The 14811-nt window shown below is 43.4% G+C and overlaps 2 protein-coding genes across 4 annotated transcripts in view; one reads left to right on the top strand and one right to left on the bottom strand.

The window, feature by feature from the left end:
- Window positions 1-2655: 2655 nt before the first annotated feature.
- Window positions 2656-9991, bottom strand: ERP29 (endoplasmic reticulum protein 29). The gene is made up of 3 exons (XM_061141794.1): window positions 9694-9991; window positions 4841-4979; window positions 2656-3464 (listed from the first exon to the last, which is right to left on the bottom strand). The coding sequence occupies exons 1-3, from the start codon at window positions 9829-9831 to the stop codon at window positions 2962-2964; spliced, it is 780 nt and encodes a 259-aa protein (XP_060997777.1). The 5' UTR covers window positions 9832-9991; the 3' UTR covers window positions 2656-2961.
- The window catches only part of TMEM116 (transmembrane protein 116), a 51756-nt gene continuing 45602 nt past the window's right edge, over window positions 8658-14811 (top strand). The window contains exon 1 of one of the 3 annotated variants that reach the window (XM_061141787.1): window positions 8658-9487. The gene's annotated coding sequence lies outside the window, so the exon portion shown is untranslated. Of the gene's footprint in view, window positions 9635-10180; window positions 10227-14811 lie in introns of those variants that run through there. The other 2 variants (XM_061141786.1, XM_061141788.1) reach the window with 2 other exon arrangements.

The following is a 14811-nucleotide window of genomic DNA, read 5'->3' as shown; positions in this document are numbered from 1 at the left end:
AAAATATAAGTCAGGGTATATGACAGGTGGGGTCACCAGAGGACCTCTCAGGTAGTGCCATCTGACCTGAATGATGAAGAGTCAGTCTTGGAAAAGGGAATACAAGTCAGAGGCAGGAGACTGCTAAGCATGTTCCAGTGACTGGGAAAAATGGTTCAAGTGCCTGGGACTTAAAGGAGTGGAAGAGGGGTACAGACTGAGATAGAAGGTGGAGTGGGGATTAGAGCAATCAGGATATTGTAGCCCGGGGAAGGAATAAGATTTCTAAATTTAGTGGGAAGTTACTAGAGGATTTCAGGCAGACTGATGACATGGTTTTTTTTATCCAAGAGTATATGAACCTACAGGCTGAGATCAAACGTTTATTCATACATGCAACACAGTGGGAAGAGCTGTTTGTTTGTCTTCCTAGTTTCTTTTCTATCCTGTGATATTAAATGCCCTTAACTGAGCCCTGGAAAAGTCAGTTTTTGCTTCTTCAGTTATGAATGCATGCCACCTCAACATTTCTTTTTTTCCCCTTTAAGAAAAAGTGGGCACTTGGCTGTTTCTCACTGCCACTTTTGAGTTCCTCAAAAGGTGGACTCCAGTTTATATTTTTTTCATGTTCCCTGTTTTTGAGATGCTGTCACTGCCTTGATACAGACATGTATTTCATAGTAACGAGCAGAGGGTTAGCAACCATGAGCCAAATGCTTATAAAAATTATTTGTGGGGTACCTGTGTTTATGCTTGAGCGTAGAGGTTTTTTGCAACCTCAGCTTCCGCATACCTAGTAAAAGTGGGTGCCAGATAATGTACTGTTTTACAGATGAGAAAGGCAGTTATTGCAGGTAAGGCTACTAAGGCCAGGCAGTAAGGTAAGGGAATGGTAAGATTCAAACTTTTAAGCATTGATGAAATGAGCTAAAAATCAGTTTCCCCATCCCTCCCCATCTCACATTCTTCATCTTGAATCTTAGAGGTTCTCTATTGAAGAACCATTCTTTCCTAAAGCAATTGTAATGCCGCTTGCGTGTATATACCACCAATTACCAAGGACTATTAGTAAAATTACCCTTGGCACTATTTGAGATAACTTGCAGGTTCTTTAGAACAGGACTCATGTTGGCTCCAGGGGCTCACTGTGCTTCAGTTTATCTGGAAATTCCCTTAAAAACTGTGTAACATTTGATTCTAGGAAGCCATAGCCTTTATTACAGTCTAGTTAGTAGCATCTGAGCCACACAATATTAGTAATTATATGCTAAGAAGTAGAGGGAAGGAATCCGTTGGACGTGTTAGGGAAGATTTGTGTGTGGCATATACGAATCACTGCAGATTCTAAATGAGAAACACGGTCTACCTTTAATGAAAAATATTTATGCAGAGTCTTTGATGTATGATAATCCAGTCCTATCCAATAGCCCACATTTCTTCAACTCAAGACCCTAGGCTTATAATGATAGAAGGCATGGACCCATCCAATGAAATGCCCGTGGGTGGGTTGCCACTTTTCTCTTTCCCCTTACAATTGAGAAATGAGACCACATTGGAGGACTGAATTTAGTTTTAGAGTTGTTTCTCTACCTGTCATTTGTCTTACTCTAATTTCTATAAGAGAACAAATACTTCATTCTTTGGAAATGACTCTGTTTAAGGTAGATGAGAAAAAACTAGAACAGCTGAACAAGTTTACCAGTGAGAAGCATGGAAAAAGATCTTCCAGATTTTTCAGTTAGAACTGAAATAATGAGTAGGGGACATATTTAAATTATTGGGCCTAATATATAAATAGTTATTCTTTTGTCAAATGTTGAGAGTATCCATGCTGGCTATGGGCAGGTGTTTAGGTTTGAACATCTTCTATCTAGTTAGTTTGAATTGTTAGCCTAAGCTTTGTGATTTTTTTTTTTGTTGTTCCATCCAATTAAACATGAGTTTTGCTGTATTTTTTGTTTCCAGTGATTTTAAATACCCAATCTGGCTGAAATGGAGGAACAAACAATTTAAAGTTTTATTTGCCAACTCTGCTCAACTTAAATTTCTTTGTGTGGGTGCAGTTAGACATTTTATAAGCTGCAGTTTGATATTTTCAAATAGTTAAGTATGGAATGTGAATGTTACCATGAAGCTTACTATTGCAGTTAATTGCGCATCACTCCTGAGAAGAGATTTGAAAGTCAGTACAGTGCTCTCCCACTCTGCTTATTTAAAAGCTGGTGGTTACTGAGTAATCAACAGCAACAAGGTGACAAGATGGAAAACAATCCCTTTCTAAAGAAATTTTCAAACTGAACTGAGTTATATCATTTAGCTGTCTAAATGCAACTCTTTTAAAGAAACCTACCAGATTATATTGGTAAAACTAAGAATCTGCTATATGTATCTCACGGAGTATGGGCAAGAATATACCACTATTCAACTTCAAGGACCAGAAGACAGATAATGCATTCGACCAGCCGCAATCAGTCCATCTGAATCTCAACACCTGTGGAAAGGAAATTAAAGGTAGGTCTTGAGCTCAGACTAGTTTCCACAGTGTTACCAGGATAGTCTGTTACCCTGGTAGACCAGAGTCCACACCACCTTAGCTTTAAAAAAACAAGTTCCAAGGAAAAAGCAGGCCACAGGGCAAAGTATAATTTGTAAAAGAAAACTGGATGTCTACAGGTCTACTTAACGAAAACACAGAAACTTTAATTGGGATCAGAATCATACCTGTCAAGAACCTGGGCAGTATACTCCTTTATAGCACCAATTCCTTCTGAGGGGGAATTTCACAAGCCATCTAAGTGTTCACCAGCTATCCCCGACCGGCTATAGAGATGTTCCAAGATGTCACAACAGCGTCAGTATCCACGCATGCTCAGATTTCTGGTTTTGTGCCACTTTTCCTACAACTCCCTTATATCCCAGGAGAGTTTCACAGCCAGAAGGTAACTTACCCCTCCCCACCCCACCAAACCCTGGAGTGCCTTCTCACAGCTCCTCCTTCTCACCCCCCTTCTTCTGGAAGGCAGTCAAAATGTTTAAGCTCTTCTGGAGTTCTTCCTTCTTCCCATCACTCATCTTGTTCTTCTCAATCAGCTTGGTGATCCTGGTCATCTCTGATGCTGGGAAATCCTCACCATGGTCCAAAATCTTTCCCATGATCTTAAGGTACTGCTCGGCCCACTTCTTGTCAGTCTCCTTCACACTTGCAAGGCTGTCCTGCCCCTGCTTGAAGAGGGACTGGCGGGCCTCTACACTAGAGGCCCTGACGAACTCCCCAGCAAGGGTGTCATATGCAGGCAGGCATCCAGGCATACCTAGGTAGATCCCATGTCCCTTTAGCCAGCGCTGGATGGCTCCAACCTTAACTGCCCCACTATACAGGATTGGGTTCTCAAAGTCCCCATCCTGGAAGAGATAGAAGACCGGGTAGTTCTCTTTGTCCAGCTTGTATTTCTCACTCAGCTCCATATTCAGCTTGTCGCCATAATCTGTGAATGGAAACCAGAAATGAGGAACAAGACCCCAAGGAAGGCATGGCAGGAGGCTGCTGTGAGGCCTGTCTGAGCCGAGGAGAATTCCGGCTGTCAGAATTCCTCCTCTGCTACTTCCTAACCACGTGGCATTAGTCAAGTCCTTTAACCTCTCTAACCTTCATTTTCCTCATCTGAAAAGGGGGAATTCTGCATATTTATTATACGTGCCACTATGTGCCAGGGACTGTCCTCTAAGTGCTCAGGACTTAGTTGTGATTAAGAGTACCACACTCCCTGACCTCAAGAGCTTACACTCTTCAAAGGGTGAGAAGAGATGATAAAAGAACTTAAGTGATTAGTGCCATGACAAAAATGAAACGGTGACACAGTGACTGGGTGAGAAGGCCTCCCTGTGAAGGTGACATGAACTGATGGACCCGAAAACGAAGCAGCCAGACATATCAAGATGTGGGAAGAGTGTTTCAGGCAGAAAGGACTGCAAGTGCAAAAGCTCTGAGGCAGTAATGAGCTGCGTGTGTTTAAGGATTACAAAGTATAGTCTGGCTGGAGCTAAGGGAATGTGTGGTAGGTAATGAACATGGCCCCTAACACTTGAGGGCTGTTGGGAGGGCCCAATAAGGGGATATGTGCCGATTAACCTGGCAGAGTTAAGTGTTTAATATGTGGTGGTTGTTGTTTTGGTCTTTCAGATGTGTCTAACTCCTTTGTGACCCCATGGACGTAGCCCATTAGTCTCCTCTGTCCAGGGATTGCCCAGGCAAGAATACTGGAGTGGGTTGCCATTCCCTCCTCCAGGGCATCTTCCTGACCCAGGGATTGAACCTGCGTCTCCTCCATTGGCAGGTGGATTCTTTACCACTGAGCCACCAGGGAAGTCCAACATGTGGTAGCTGTTACTATTTGCTATGTCTTTCCCAACAGGCAGTAGCAGCCCCAAGGGCTGACACGATGACAACTAGTTGCTTATACCTCGCCAAGACCACCTATTACTGGGTAGTGGTATAGGAAGTGTGGGGTTCCAATCCTAGGTCTATCACTTTATAATCTTGAGCAAGTTTCCCTAAGCATCTGTTTCTTCATTTGGGGATCATAAAACTTTTCACAGAGCTGCCACAAGGATAACATACACGTAAAACACTTAGCACAGTGGCCTGGCACATAGTAAACATTTGAGCTGAGTTTCTGTGGTCATAGAATCTGCTCAAGCTAAGCCTGTCGTGGGTACCAGACTCCTTGAAAGGCAATGACCCCATTTACACTAGACATGTGTGGCTCAGACAGGAAGATGCTGGGGTGTTCTGACAAACAGGGAAGTAACCCCTAGTTTATTCCCCCTCTGCCCTCCTCAGTCATTCCAGACTTATCCATACCTGAGATCCCCACCTCTGCCACCAGGAGATCATCACTGGAAGCTGAGTTTTCAGCCAGACGCTTGAACTCATCCTGCTTCTCACCATAGGGGTACTGGGTGTCAAACTTCACCAGGACGAACTTGCTTTTGGGAATGACCTGAGGGCATATAGAGCTGAGCAAGTGAGGGTTCCCAAGGACCTTTGGGGTTAATTCCGTTTCCCAAGGGACCTCTTTCAGAGTGGAAACCAAGCCCACAGGGGAGATAAGCTTTCACAGTCATTCATTCGTTCCTTCATCCCTTGATTCATTTAATAATCTGATGATGTTTGCTGTGTCCCGGGGACCCCATTAAGTAGTTGCTCACACTAATCAAACTGTCTGCAATAAACAATGCTGTAGACGTTCTAAGGCCTTCTCTTTCAGTGGCCCTTTCGGTAAGACTAAGGAAGCCTACCCTTAGCACACACTAGGTTAGCCCCTGTCATGCCCATCATCCCAGGGGACCTTTCCGTGGCAAGGGACCAACCAACCATCTATAAAGGAGCTGGTACCATGAAAGACGCTCTGGTGAGGAGGTCCAGAGTTTGAACTCTGCAATTTTAGGGTTCACAGGAAGTTGCTGAGAGGCTAGGCTTGGGACAATGTTCCCTCTCTAAACCAGGTAGACCAGGTTAGATTGGTTAACATAGGCAGTTATGCTAGATCTCTAGGATCTAAACTGTCAAGATCAAGATTTTTATTTTAATTGTAAAATTTACATCACATAAAATTTGCCATTTTAAAGTGTACAATTCAGTGGAATTTATCACATTAACTATGCTGCACAACCATCACTAATACCTACTTCCAGAATATTTTCCATTTTCATCATTGAAAAGGAACCACATATCCATTAAGCAGTCATTTCTCAGTCCTCCTCCTAAGTGACCTTTTGTGTGTGGCTTCTTTCACTTAGCATAATGTTTTCAAGATTCATTCATGCTGTAGCATGCATCAGTATTTCATTCCTTTTTATGGTCAAATAAATATTCCATTGTATGGATATATCATATTTTGTTTATCCATGCATCAGTTGAGGGATATTTGAGTTGTTTCTACCTTATGGTTATTTGTGAATAGTGTTGTTATAAACATTTGTGTACAGGCTTTTGTCTGAACACCTCTTTTCAGCTCTTCTGGGAACATACCTAGGAGTGGAACTACATATAGGAATTCTATGTTTAACTTAACGAGAAAATGCAAAACTTCACTTTGATGGTTTTACCCAATGCACAGATCTTTATCTAATAAGCTCCCTCAGGTCAATAGCACTGCCTTCCCTCCTACAACCTTTTATTTTTCTAATCAAAGTCATCATGGCTGGTTAATTTTTCAACACGCAATCACTGCTGTAGTTAAATCAAGCTGACACTATTCCAGTTTCTGTCAGTCCGTGTTCCTTGTTTGATGTCCATTTGGTTTTAAAAAATATATAACAGTGCCCAGGGACACAAGGGAAGAGGGAAAAGGGTCCAGAACACGTAATCTTTAAATGGTCACTGATCCCCAGAAGTCTGAGCTCTGGAGCCTAAAAAGCAGGGAAGACTTAAAAATATAAATCAGATCACATCCCTCTGGCCCATTTAGTCTTATTTTAGTTTCAACAAAATATTCCCACTCAGGTCCTTTTCATTTGCTGTCTCTACTGGCTGGAGTGCCCTTTCCCTGGTTATCAAAGTTGAGTACAAATAAACTATCATAACAGAGAGGCCTCCTGCACTCATACCATCTAATTCTGCTTCCTTTCCATCATACTCTATCATGCTACCCTGCACCAGTTTCTTCATTAGTCACTCTCTGAAATCCTTATTTGCTTATTGTCAGTCCTCTCCACTAGAATATACATTTATGAGAGTAAGGACCCTCTCTGACCTGTTTTCTGCTGTATCCCTAGTGCCCAACAGCACCTAGCATGTGACAGATACTCCAAAAATATCTAATAAATGAACAAAGCCGGGGTAGGCTTTGGTAGCAGATGCAACATGTCCAAGGAGAAAATTTTTTTACGAAAACACATGATAACCTACCTTCAAAGGGAGCTCCATTTATATTATAGAATAATATTAATAATCACGTCTGTGTGTGTGTGTGTGTGTGTGTGTGTGTGTGTGTGTTAGGTCATTCAGTCGTGTCCGACTCTGTGACCATAGCTCACCAGGCTCCTCTGTCCATGGAATTCTCCAGACAAGAATACTGGAGTGTACTGCCACTCCCTTCTCCAGGATTAATAATCATACAGTGGTTTAATACTGAAATAGAATAGAGAGGACTTCATCTTTTATTTTCACCATTTTTAGCCATCACAGAATGGTTTTCAATGGCAAAGTGAAAGTGAAAATCACTAAGTCATGTCCGACTCTTTGCAACCCCAAGGACTATATAATCCATGGAATTCTCCAGGCCAGAATACTGGAGTGGGTAGCCTTTCCCTTCTCCAGGGGATCTTCCCAACCCAGGGATCGAACCCAGGTCTCCTGCATTGCAGGTGGATTCTTTACCAGCTGAGCCACAAGGGAAGCCCTTGTTTGAATGGCAAACATTGCATGATTCATTTTTTCTTGTTCTTTTACTCAATCTGTACCTTTGAACTGCTTTAGAAATCTCTCTCCTTTCCTCATCCTTGAGGAATCTGCTCCATATTAACCTACATTTAGGCATCTTGTTTCTTCAATGTATTGATGAGTTCATCATCCCTTCATTGAATAAAAAGGTACTGAGAGCCTATCATTGCCAGGCACTGTTCTAAGTGAACATAAAAGTAAAGCAAACAGACAGGGTCTCTTATTTCTAGTGATCGTAAAGGGCAAGAAGCAAACAAACAAAAAACAACACTGGAGATCATAGAAAGACCCCTGGATACAGTAACCCTAGGAAGCTCCCTTTTGTTCTGCAGTGATGGAAGAGAGTGAGATTTAAAAACAGACTGGAAAAAACATTTGTTCATTCAACAGATTATTACTGAGCATTTTCTAGGTAACAGGTAAACTGCTAGGTCGTGCAGATGATCAGTGAACAAGATAGACAAGGTAGTTCTTCACAAGTATATAATATTCTAGTGTGGGAGACGATACACTAGACAAGAAAAAAAATCAGCGATGTGAGTGAGTTCAGAGAAATCAGAGCAATGTGACTGGCACTTCAGACTGCACGAGGGGGAAATCTGAGAAAGCTAGTGTTAATCGCTCATTCGTGTGCAACTCTGCAACCCTGTGGACTGCAGCCTGCCAGGATCCTCTGTCCATGGGGATTCTCCAGGCAAGAATACTGCAGTGGGTAACCATTCCCTTCTCCAGGGGATTTCCCTGACCCAGGATGGAACCCAGGTTTCCTGCACTACAGGCAGATTTTTTCCTGTCTGAGCCACCAGAAAAACCCCTGGAGTGGAGCAGGTGGAGGAAATTTGAAAAGGTAACCTTTAACCCAAGCCTGAATGAAGAGGAGCAACCAACCTTTCAAAGATTGGGCAAAGAATGTTCTAGTCACAAAGAACTCCGAGTACAAGGGCCTAAGGCAATAAGGAGCTAGGAACCGCCAGAGGACAGAGCACCGCAAGTGTGGTTGAAGCAGAGGGGACAAAGAGGTGAATCGTTAAGGTCTGATGAGAGGAGAGGGAAGCAGGTATCAGATTATGCAGGAATTCAGCTACTGTGTGAGTGGACTGAGAGGCTCCAGAGTGAAAATCTGGAGACTAGTGAGGAAACTACTTAAAATACAGCCTAGACTGGGGTGGTAGCTATAAAGATGGAGACACACCAATCAATGAGGAAATACTCCTACCATTAACAGTGCGAAGTTTCCCTCTAAGTCACATTTGGTCTGTGATATTACCCCATATCCATGTTTGGGTGGTAGCAGGTTCCCTTTGCCAAGAAAGGCCCCCAAAGCAAAGGGCTCTGTGGGGGTGTGCCTGACAACCAACTGGTCATACCTACACTTTTGAATTCCTGAAACTTTGCATTCAATGAGCCACAGGTGCCAACTCCACAACGGGGAACCCTTTCAAAAATATTTGAGTTCAATCGACTGAGACAGATTTAGAGCTCCACTTCTCGGTTTCACTTCCCAGCAATGGGTACAAATTAAGAAAATAAAACGACTGGCTCTCTCTCAACACTCAGCTTGCCCATCACAATGGGCGAGGTTAAAAAGGTGCAAAATTAGAGGACTGGGACTGCATTCAGCCTTCAATATTCCCAACGACCTTCTACCCAGGCCAAGACCCAAATCCTGTAAATATGGAGGCAGGGGTAGAGGCGAATCCTTCCATGTCTCGACCAGATTTTATCTGTCACCAAGCCCAAGACATTCACTACAGGGTGGACGAACCGAAACTTATTCTTAAAACCTGCACTTTTTAAGGAGACGCAGATTATCTATACAGTAGTTGCAATCGAAGCCAACGCGAGAGGGGCGCTGAAACTCAGGCTAACAAGCCGCGCGTTTCGACCTTCGCTCCAGGTCTGCTTGGAGCCTGGGGGCATCCGCCTCGCACCGCCCTCCGGTTCTCCAACTTGGGACTCAAGGATTGGATCTCGCCCGGCACCGCCCTCTTCCCTTAGGCTACTGGAAGACTGCATCTCCGCAATTCTTCAGCAAAAGAGGAAGCAAATGCAAATACTGCAAAGGTGCTTGGGGTCCCTCGATCATATGCTCTCTGGTCAGGATACGGTCTCGGCCCAGAGTCCGTCAGTCCTACAGGACGGTGGGAAGTCCCCGGACCGTCGCTACAGACCACCTCCTGCCAGCTCTCAGTCCCCTGCGTCCCCTCACGGGTGCGTGCTCCCCTGGGCGGTCTGGCTGCACCTGCACGCGAGATCCCTGGCCCCTTTACCTTGTAGAAAGTGACTGTATCCAGGGGAAGGGCGCCCTTGGTGTGCAGGCCACTGCTGTCTTGCGGAGCGGAGAGGAGGAACAGAAGAAGGGGAAATAATGGGGAGAGAGAAGCGGCGCGGGGAATGGCGGCAGCCATGACGCCGGGTTCTGGCAGTAGGTGCTGGGAAGGCTGTAGTGGAGGAAACGCCGAGCCTGGGACCACGTAGTTTAGGCGGGCAGGGGCGGGTGCGCGCACGTGTACTGCCCACCAGGCTCACGCCAGCCTAGGCTGAAAGTGAGGAGCCACGTGAGGGGCGGGGAAATGGAGCTGCCGCGCGTGCGCACTCGGCCCGCGCGGGTCGAGGGTGAGAGGGCGGGGCCGCGTAGGGGGGCGGGGGACGGACGGCAGCGCCGGGGAGGCTGGGGGAGGGGATAAGGAAGCGGAGGAGGAGAAGGACAGTCTGCTGCGCACGCGCACTGTGTGAGGTTGGCCATCCCCCTGGCCTTTTCCGGTCATCCTCCGCGTGAAACGCGGCGTGAAGCTCGTGTTCGGTGTGTTTGCAACTTTTCGTTTGCTGTCTCTCTTCTTTTTCGAAGGCGACGAGGCAGGCCTTCATTTGTTTCTGCCTCTAGCCCGTCAGGCAGTCGGCTGGGACCTGTAGCTACTCTGTTAATCAGTCTGACTACAACTACCCCTCCGTCAGGTGGCCCAGTATTTTCCTCAGTCAGTCACACTCCGCTCCCTCAGCCGCGATCGGAGTTGGACAGTGAGACTTGACTCTTCGTCAGTGTGGCGGTCAGGCCTTTTCTGCCGCTGCCCCAGTCCGATATTAGGCTTGCTCTGTGGTGAGTGCCTCACCAGGGAGGCTCCGGGCTCCTGTAAAAATAGGCTTCCTTGAAAGTTGACATAGGACATAGGTCTACCTATGTTCTAGGCTCTCTGAAAAAATTTTTGAAAGTTCTAGTAATTGTCTTCAACCAGTGTTTTTTCGGGGTAGTTTGCACCATATCCTGGTTTTGCCCGCGGGAATACAGAATTCAGAGCTGTGTACTGAACAGACTTAGTGGTGGGAGGTGGAGACGCAAAATAGCCTTATAACCATTATAATGTAATTGGTAGAAAATAAAACTATTAATTTCGTGCAAACACAAATGGAGATTCAGTCAGCCAGGAGTGTCAAGGAAAGTTCTGGATGGGAAAACCTCTGGTGGCTGGGTCTTGAAAGAAGAGGTGTTTACAAGGCAAACACCGAAGAGTATTTCTAGCAAGGGGGAAAGTATAATGAATCTGTGGCGGTAAACGGGGGTTGTGTTGTTAAGGGTCTCATCAAGATAAAAGGTTTGGAGTCACCAGAGGTTTTTACCCAGGAGAGTGACTTAGTTTTGCTGTCACTCAACAATAAACGGGGTGCATTGGAAGGCAGAAAGCTGAGGGCAGAGAAATTCATTGCAGTAGTCTAGGTGGGAGAGACTAAGATCCTGTAATAGATCCTAACAGTAAAGATGAAGAGATGAGGATGGGATTGAGAAAATTTTATAGGGTAGAATTCACAAGACTTGATGAAGAAATGGATGTGCTGATAAAAGAATAAGTTATATAACACACTATAAGGGGCTTAACGTCGAATTAACCATTGTGTTGTTGTATAGTCACTGTGTCGTGTCCGACTCTTTTGCCACCCCAGGGACAGTAGCCCACTAAGCTCCTCTGTCCATGGGATTCTCCAGGCAAGAATATAGGGGTGGGTAGCCATTTACTTCTCCAGGGGATCTTCTTAACCCAGGGATCGAACCCCTGTGTGCTCCATCTCCTGCACTGGCAGGTGGATTCTTCTCATTGAGCCTCCTGGGAAGCCCAGAGTAACCATTGCATGTGTCCAATAAATGTGTGTGTGTGTGCGTGTGTGTGTATGTATGTATGTATAAGAGAGTCATCAAAGATAATAGCCAATCTTGGGTGGCCAGTTTAGATAGAAATTTTGAGAGAACCCTCTGTGTGTGTGTGTTGGGAAGGTTCAGAAACATTTGAGTTTTCCCTAGTAAATTATTAAATAAAATGTGCCACATAGACAGATGAATAGAAGTTAGAGGAAGGGATAATTACTGTGAGGTAAAGTGGTTTAAAAAGTCTTCATGTAGAAGGTGGAAATGGAGTTAAGCCTTAGAAGAAAGAATGTTTTAGATGAAGAACAAATTAAAAAGGAGAAGTTGTAATGAACATGATAATTTGGGGACTGACTAGCTTGGCTTGAGGAGTTATTGAAACAGAAAGTTAAGACAGTTTTAAGCCCAGTTAGGGGAAAATCTTGAAAATCAAATGCTGTTTTGTCCTGTAGTCAATGTGTGCTTGTGTGCTTAGTCACTTAGTCATGTCTGACTCTTTGTGACCCCATGGACGGTAGCCGCCAGGCTCTTCTGTCCATGGGGATTCTCCAGGCAAAAAGACTGGAGTGGGTTGCCATGCCCTCCTCCAGGGGATCTTCCCAACCCAAGGGTCAAACGCAGGTCTCCCACATTGCAGGGAAGCCACCAGGGAAGTCCCCTGTAGTCAATAAGGAGCTATTCACTTCTGCATCCTGTGGTAGTTAGTATGATTGATCAGGAGTGACTTTCTAGTCACGATTTGCTTAGAAGTGGGTTTTGAAAAAAGTGAAAGTGGTTTGGTTGGAGAGGAAAGGGAAATGCTGGGACTTTTGCTATGAATTGCAAACATATAATAATTGTATTAAGTTCCCTTTTAATAATGCACTGGTCTCAGTTAGTTACCTCATGATATAATTAGATTTCTTGGCTTCTAGATTTCTTGACAACCATCGTCTACACAAATAAGCCAAGTATAAGTCTCCATATTTAGGAAGTCATTAAATCCCAGTTGACACTTGTGGAAAATCAAAAGGCTTACCCTGGGTCTTGTATGGAAGTAGGAAGGAGGAGGCGGCAAAGCATGTTTCTTTAAGAAGGAAGGAAAAGGACATGGTCTGCTGAGACAACTAATATATAAATTCTCCCATCTTTTTTTCCTAACATCATCAAGCTGATGACCCCCCCAATGTCACTGACCTCTTTGCTGTTTCTCCTATACACAAGGCATGTTCCTGCCTCAGAGCTTTTATACTGACTTTCTCTCTCTAAAACAGTTTTTCTTCAAGATACTCATATGGCTGGCTCCTTCATTTCCCTCAAGCCTTTGCTTAAATGTCAGCTTCCTAAAATCTACCCTGACCATCCTTGAAAAAATCAGTCCTCTCTGATACCTCCCGGCTTTCCATCTCTCTTCCCTCTTATTTTTTTCTCCATAGCACTCTTCAACTTAACATACTGTATAATTTTTTTACTTTACTTAGTATCTGTTTCCCATGAAGGATGGATTTTGTTTTGTTTTTCTTTTTGTTTTGTCTGTTGGGTTCACTGTTCCCAGCACCTGGCACAGTGTCTGGCACATGGTAGCTGCTCAGTACATTCTTGTCCTGTGAATAAATGAATCAAGTCAATGAGAGAGAAACTATTTCATGCCTACCTTTCAAAATTTCATTGATTCTTTCTTCATTCCCTTCTTAGATCACATTTTGTTCTTTGGCACTATCCTCTCACTTAGAGCTAATTGCTTTTCTCCTGCAAGGTTTTGGTGATATTAACAGTAGTTCTTTTGACAGAGATGAACACTTAAGGCAGACTTCTCGTTAAAAAATTGTTACAGAAGGAAGATTTGCTCCACAGTATTTTCTCCAAGCCCCGTACTCCTTTAAGAAGGCTTCAATATTTAATAACCATTTACTGAACATCTTTTACTCACACACTTCTGGGGACAAAGGTTAACACTGGTGAAAAAAACAGATGTGCCCCCTGCAGTCCTAGAGGAGAGACTAACATTAAGTACTTATACAAATAAATATACAATGACAAGTCTACCATCCTTTTTCCTTATAAAAATGGTTTAATTATCAACGGCTTTCTGCAATTTCTATGACTTCTAGCAATTTCTACAGTTTTCTACAACTTTAGCAATTTTTCCAGTTTTACATGAACTCTCACATTTCATTCAGTGGTTTATTGGGTTAACTTGCAAGTTTTACCAAAGCCCTGGAGTATAATTTGTTCAGGCGAGAAGTGGGGTGTTCATTTAGAGCAGTCAGCTGCTCTCTTACAATGTTTATCTTCAGTTCCCTCTTACAGTGTTTGTTTTACACTTTTTATTCTAAATATCATTCTTTTCAGTAGGAAAGACAGAAACATGTTATCCGTTAATCGTTACATCATGAATTTCAGCAATGGGAAATATCCTTCCTTGCTTTTGTCCCAAACTTCATTTTTTTTTTGGACATTAGAGTTTTGAGATATAACTTAGATACCATACAATTCATCCTTTTAAAGTATACAGTTCAGTGGTTTCCAGTAGAATTGGACAACTATCCCCACTAGTTAATTTTAGAATATTTTTATCACCCTAAAAAGAAAGCCTGTACCCATTAGCAGTCACTCCCCAGTTCCCTCCCAAACTTTCTTGCCTGAGACAACACTAATCTACTTTCTGTAGCTGTAAATTTGCCTGTTTTGGACTTTTTGTATGAATGAAATTGTATAATATGTTGCCCTTTTGATTAGATTTTTCACCTAGCCTAATGACTTCAAGGTTCATCCATGATGTAGCATGTATCAGTACTTCTTTTAACTGCTGAATAATATTCCACTGTACTGGTATAGCACATTTTATTAACACATTTATGTGTTCACCAATTGATGGACATTTGCATTGTTTCTACTTTTTGTCTATTATGCATAACACTATTATGAATATTTGTGTCAAAATTCTTGTGTGAGCATAATGTTTTAATCTCTTAGGTGTATACCTAGAAGGAGGACTGGGTTTATACCTAGAAGCTGAGCCATACAGGATATATTTAACCTTTTGTGAAACTGACAAAGTGGCTGCAATATTTTACATATCCATCAGGAATATATGAAGTTTCCTGTTTCTCAACATCTTCATCCACTTGCTACTGTCTTTTATTATAGCCATCCTAGTAGGTGTGAAATGTCATCTCATTGTGATTTTAGTTTGTGTCTTCTTAGTGGCTGACGATGTTGATCATCTTTTCATATGTTTATTGGTTATTTGTATAATTTCTGGGATAAGCCT

This window comes from Dama dama, chromosome 5, assembly GCF_033118175.1.
Source record: "Dama dama isolate Ldn47 chromosome 5, ASM3311817v1, whole genome shotgun sequence".
NCBI classification, from domain to species: Eukaryota; Metazoa; Chordata; class Mammalia; order Artiodactyla; family Cervidae; genus Dama; species Dama dama.
Note: the sequence above shows the minus strand (reverse complement) of the source record. Positions and strands in the feature narration are given on the sequence as shown.

Bases quoted from the DNA above. Each gene is read 5' to 3' on its own strand.
- ERP29 (XM_061141794.1), bottom strand. From the start codon at position 9,831: ATGGCTGCCGCCATTCCCCGCGCCGCTTCTCTCTCCCCATTATTTCCC. The intron at 4,980-9,693 runs GTAAAGGGGCCA...ATATGCCCTCAG, and splicing joins ATACAGTCACTTTCTACAAG to GTCATTCCCAAAAGCAAGTT. The intron at 3,465-4,840 runs GTATGGATAAGT...TTCCATTCACAG, and splicing joins GGCAGAGGTGGGGATCTCAG to ATTATGGCGACAAGCTGAAT.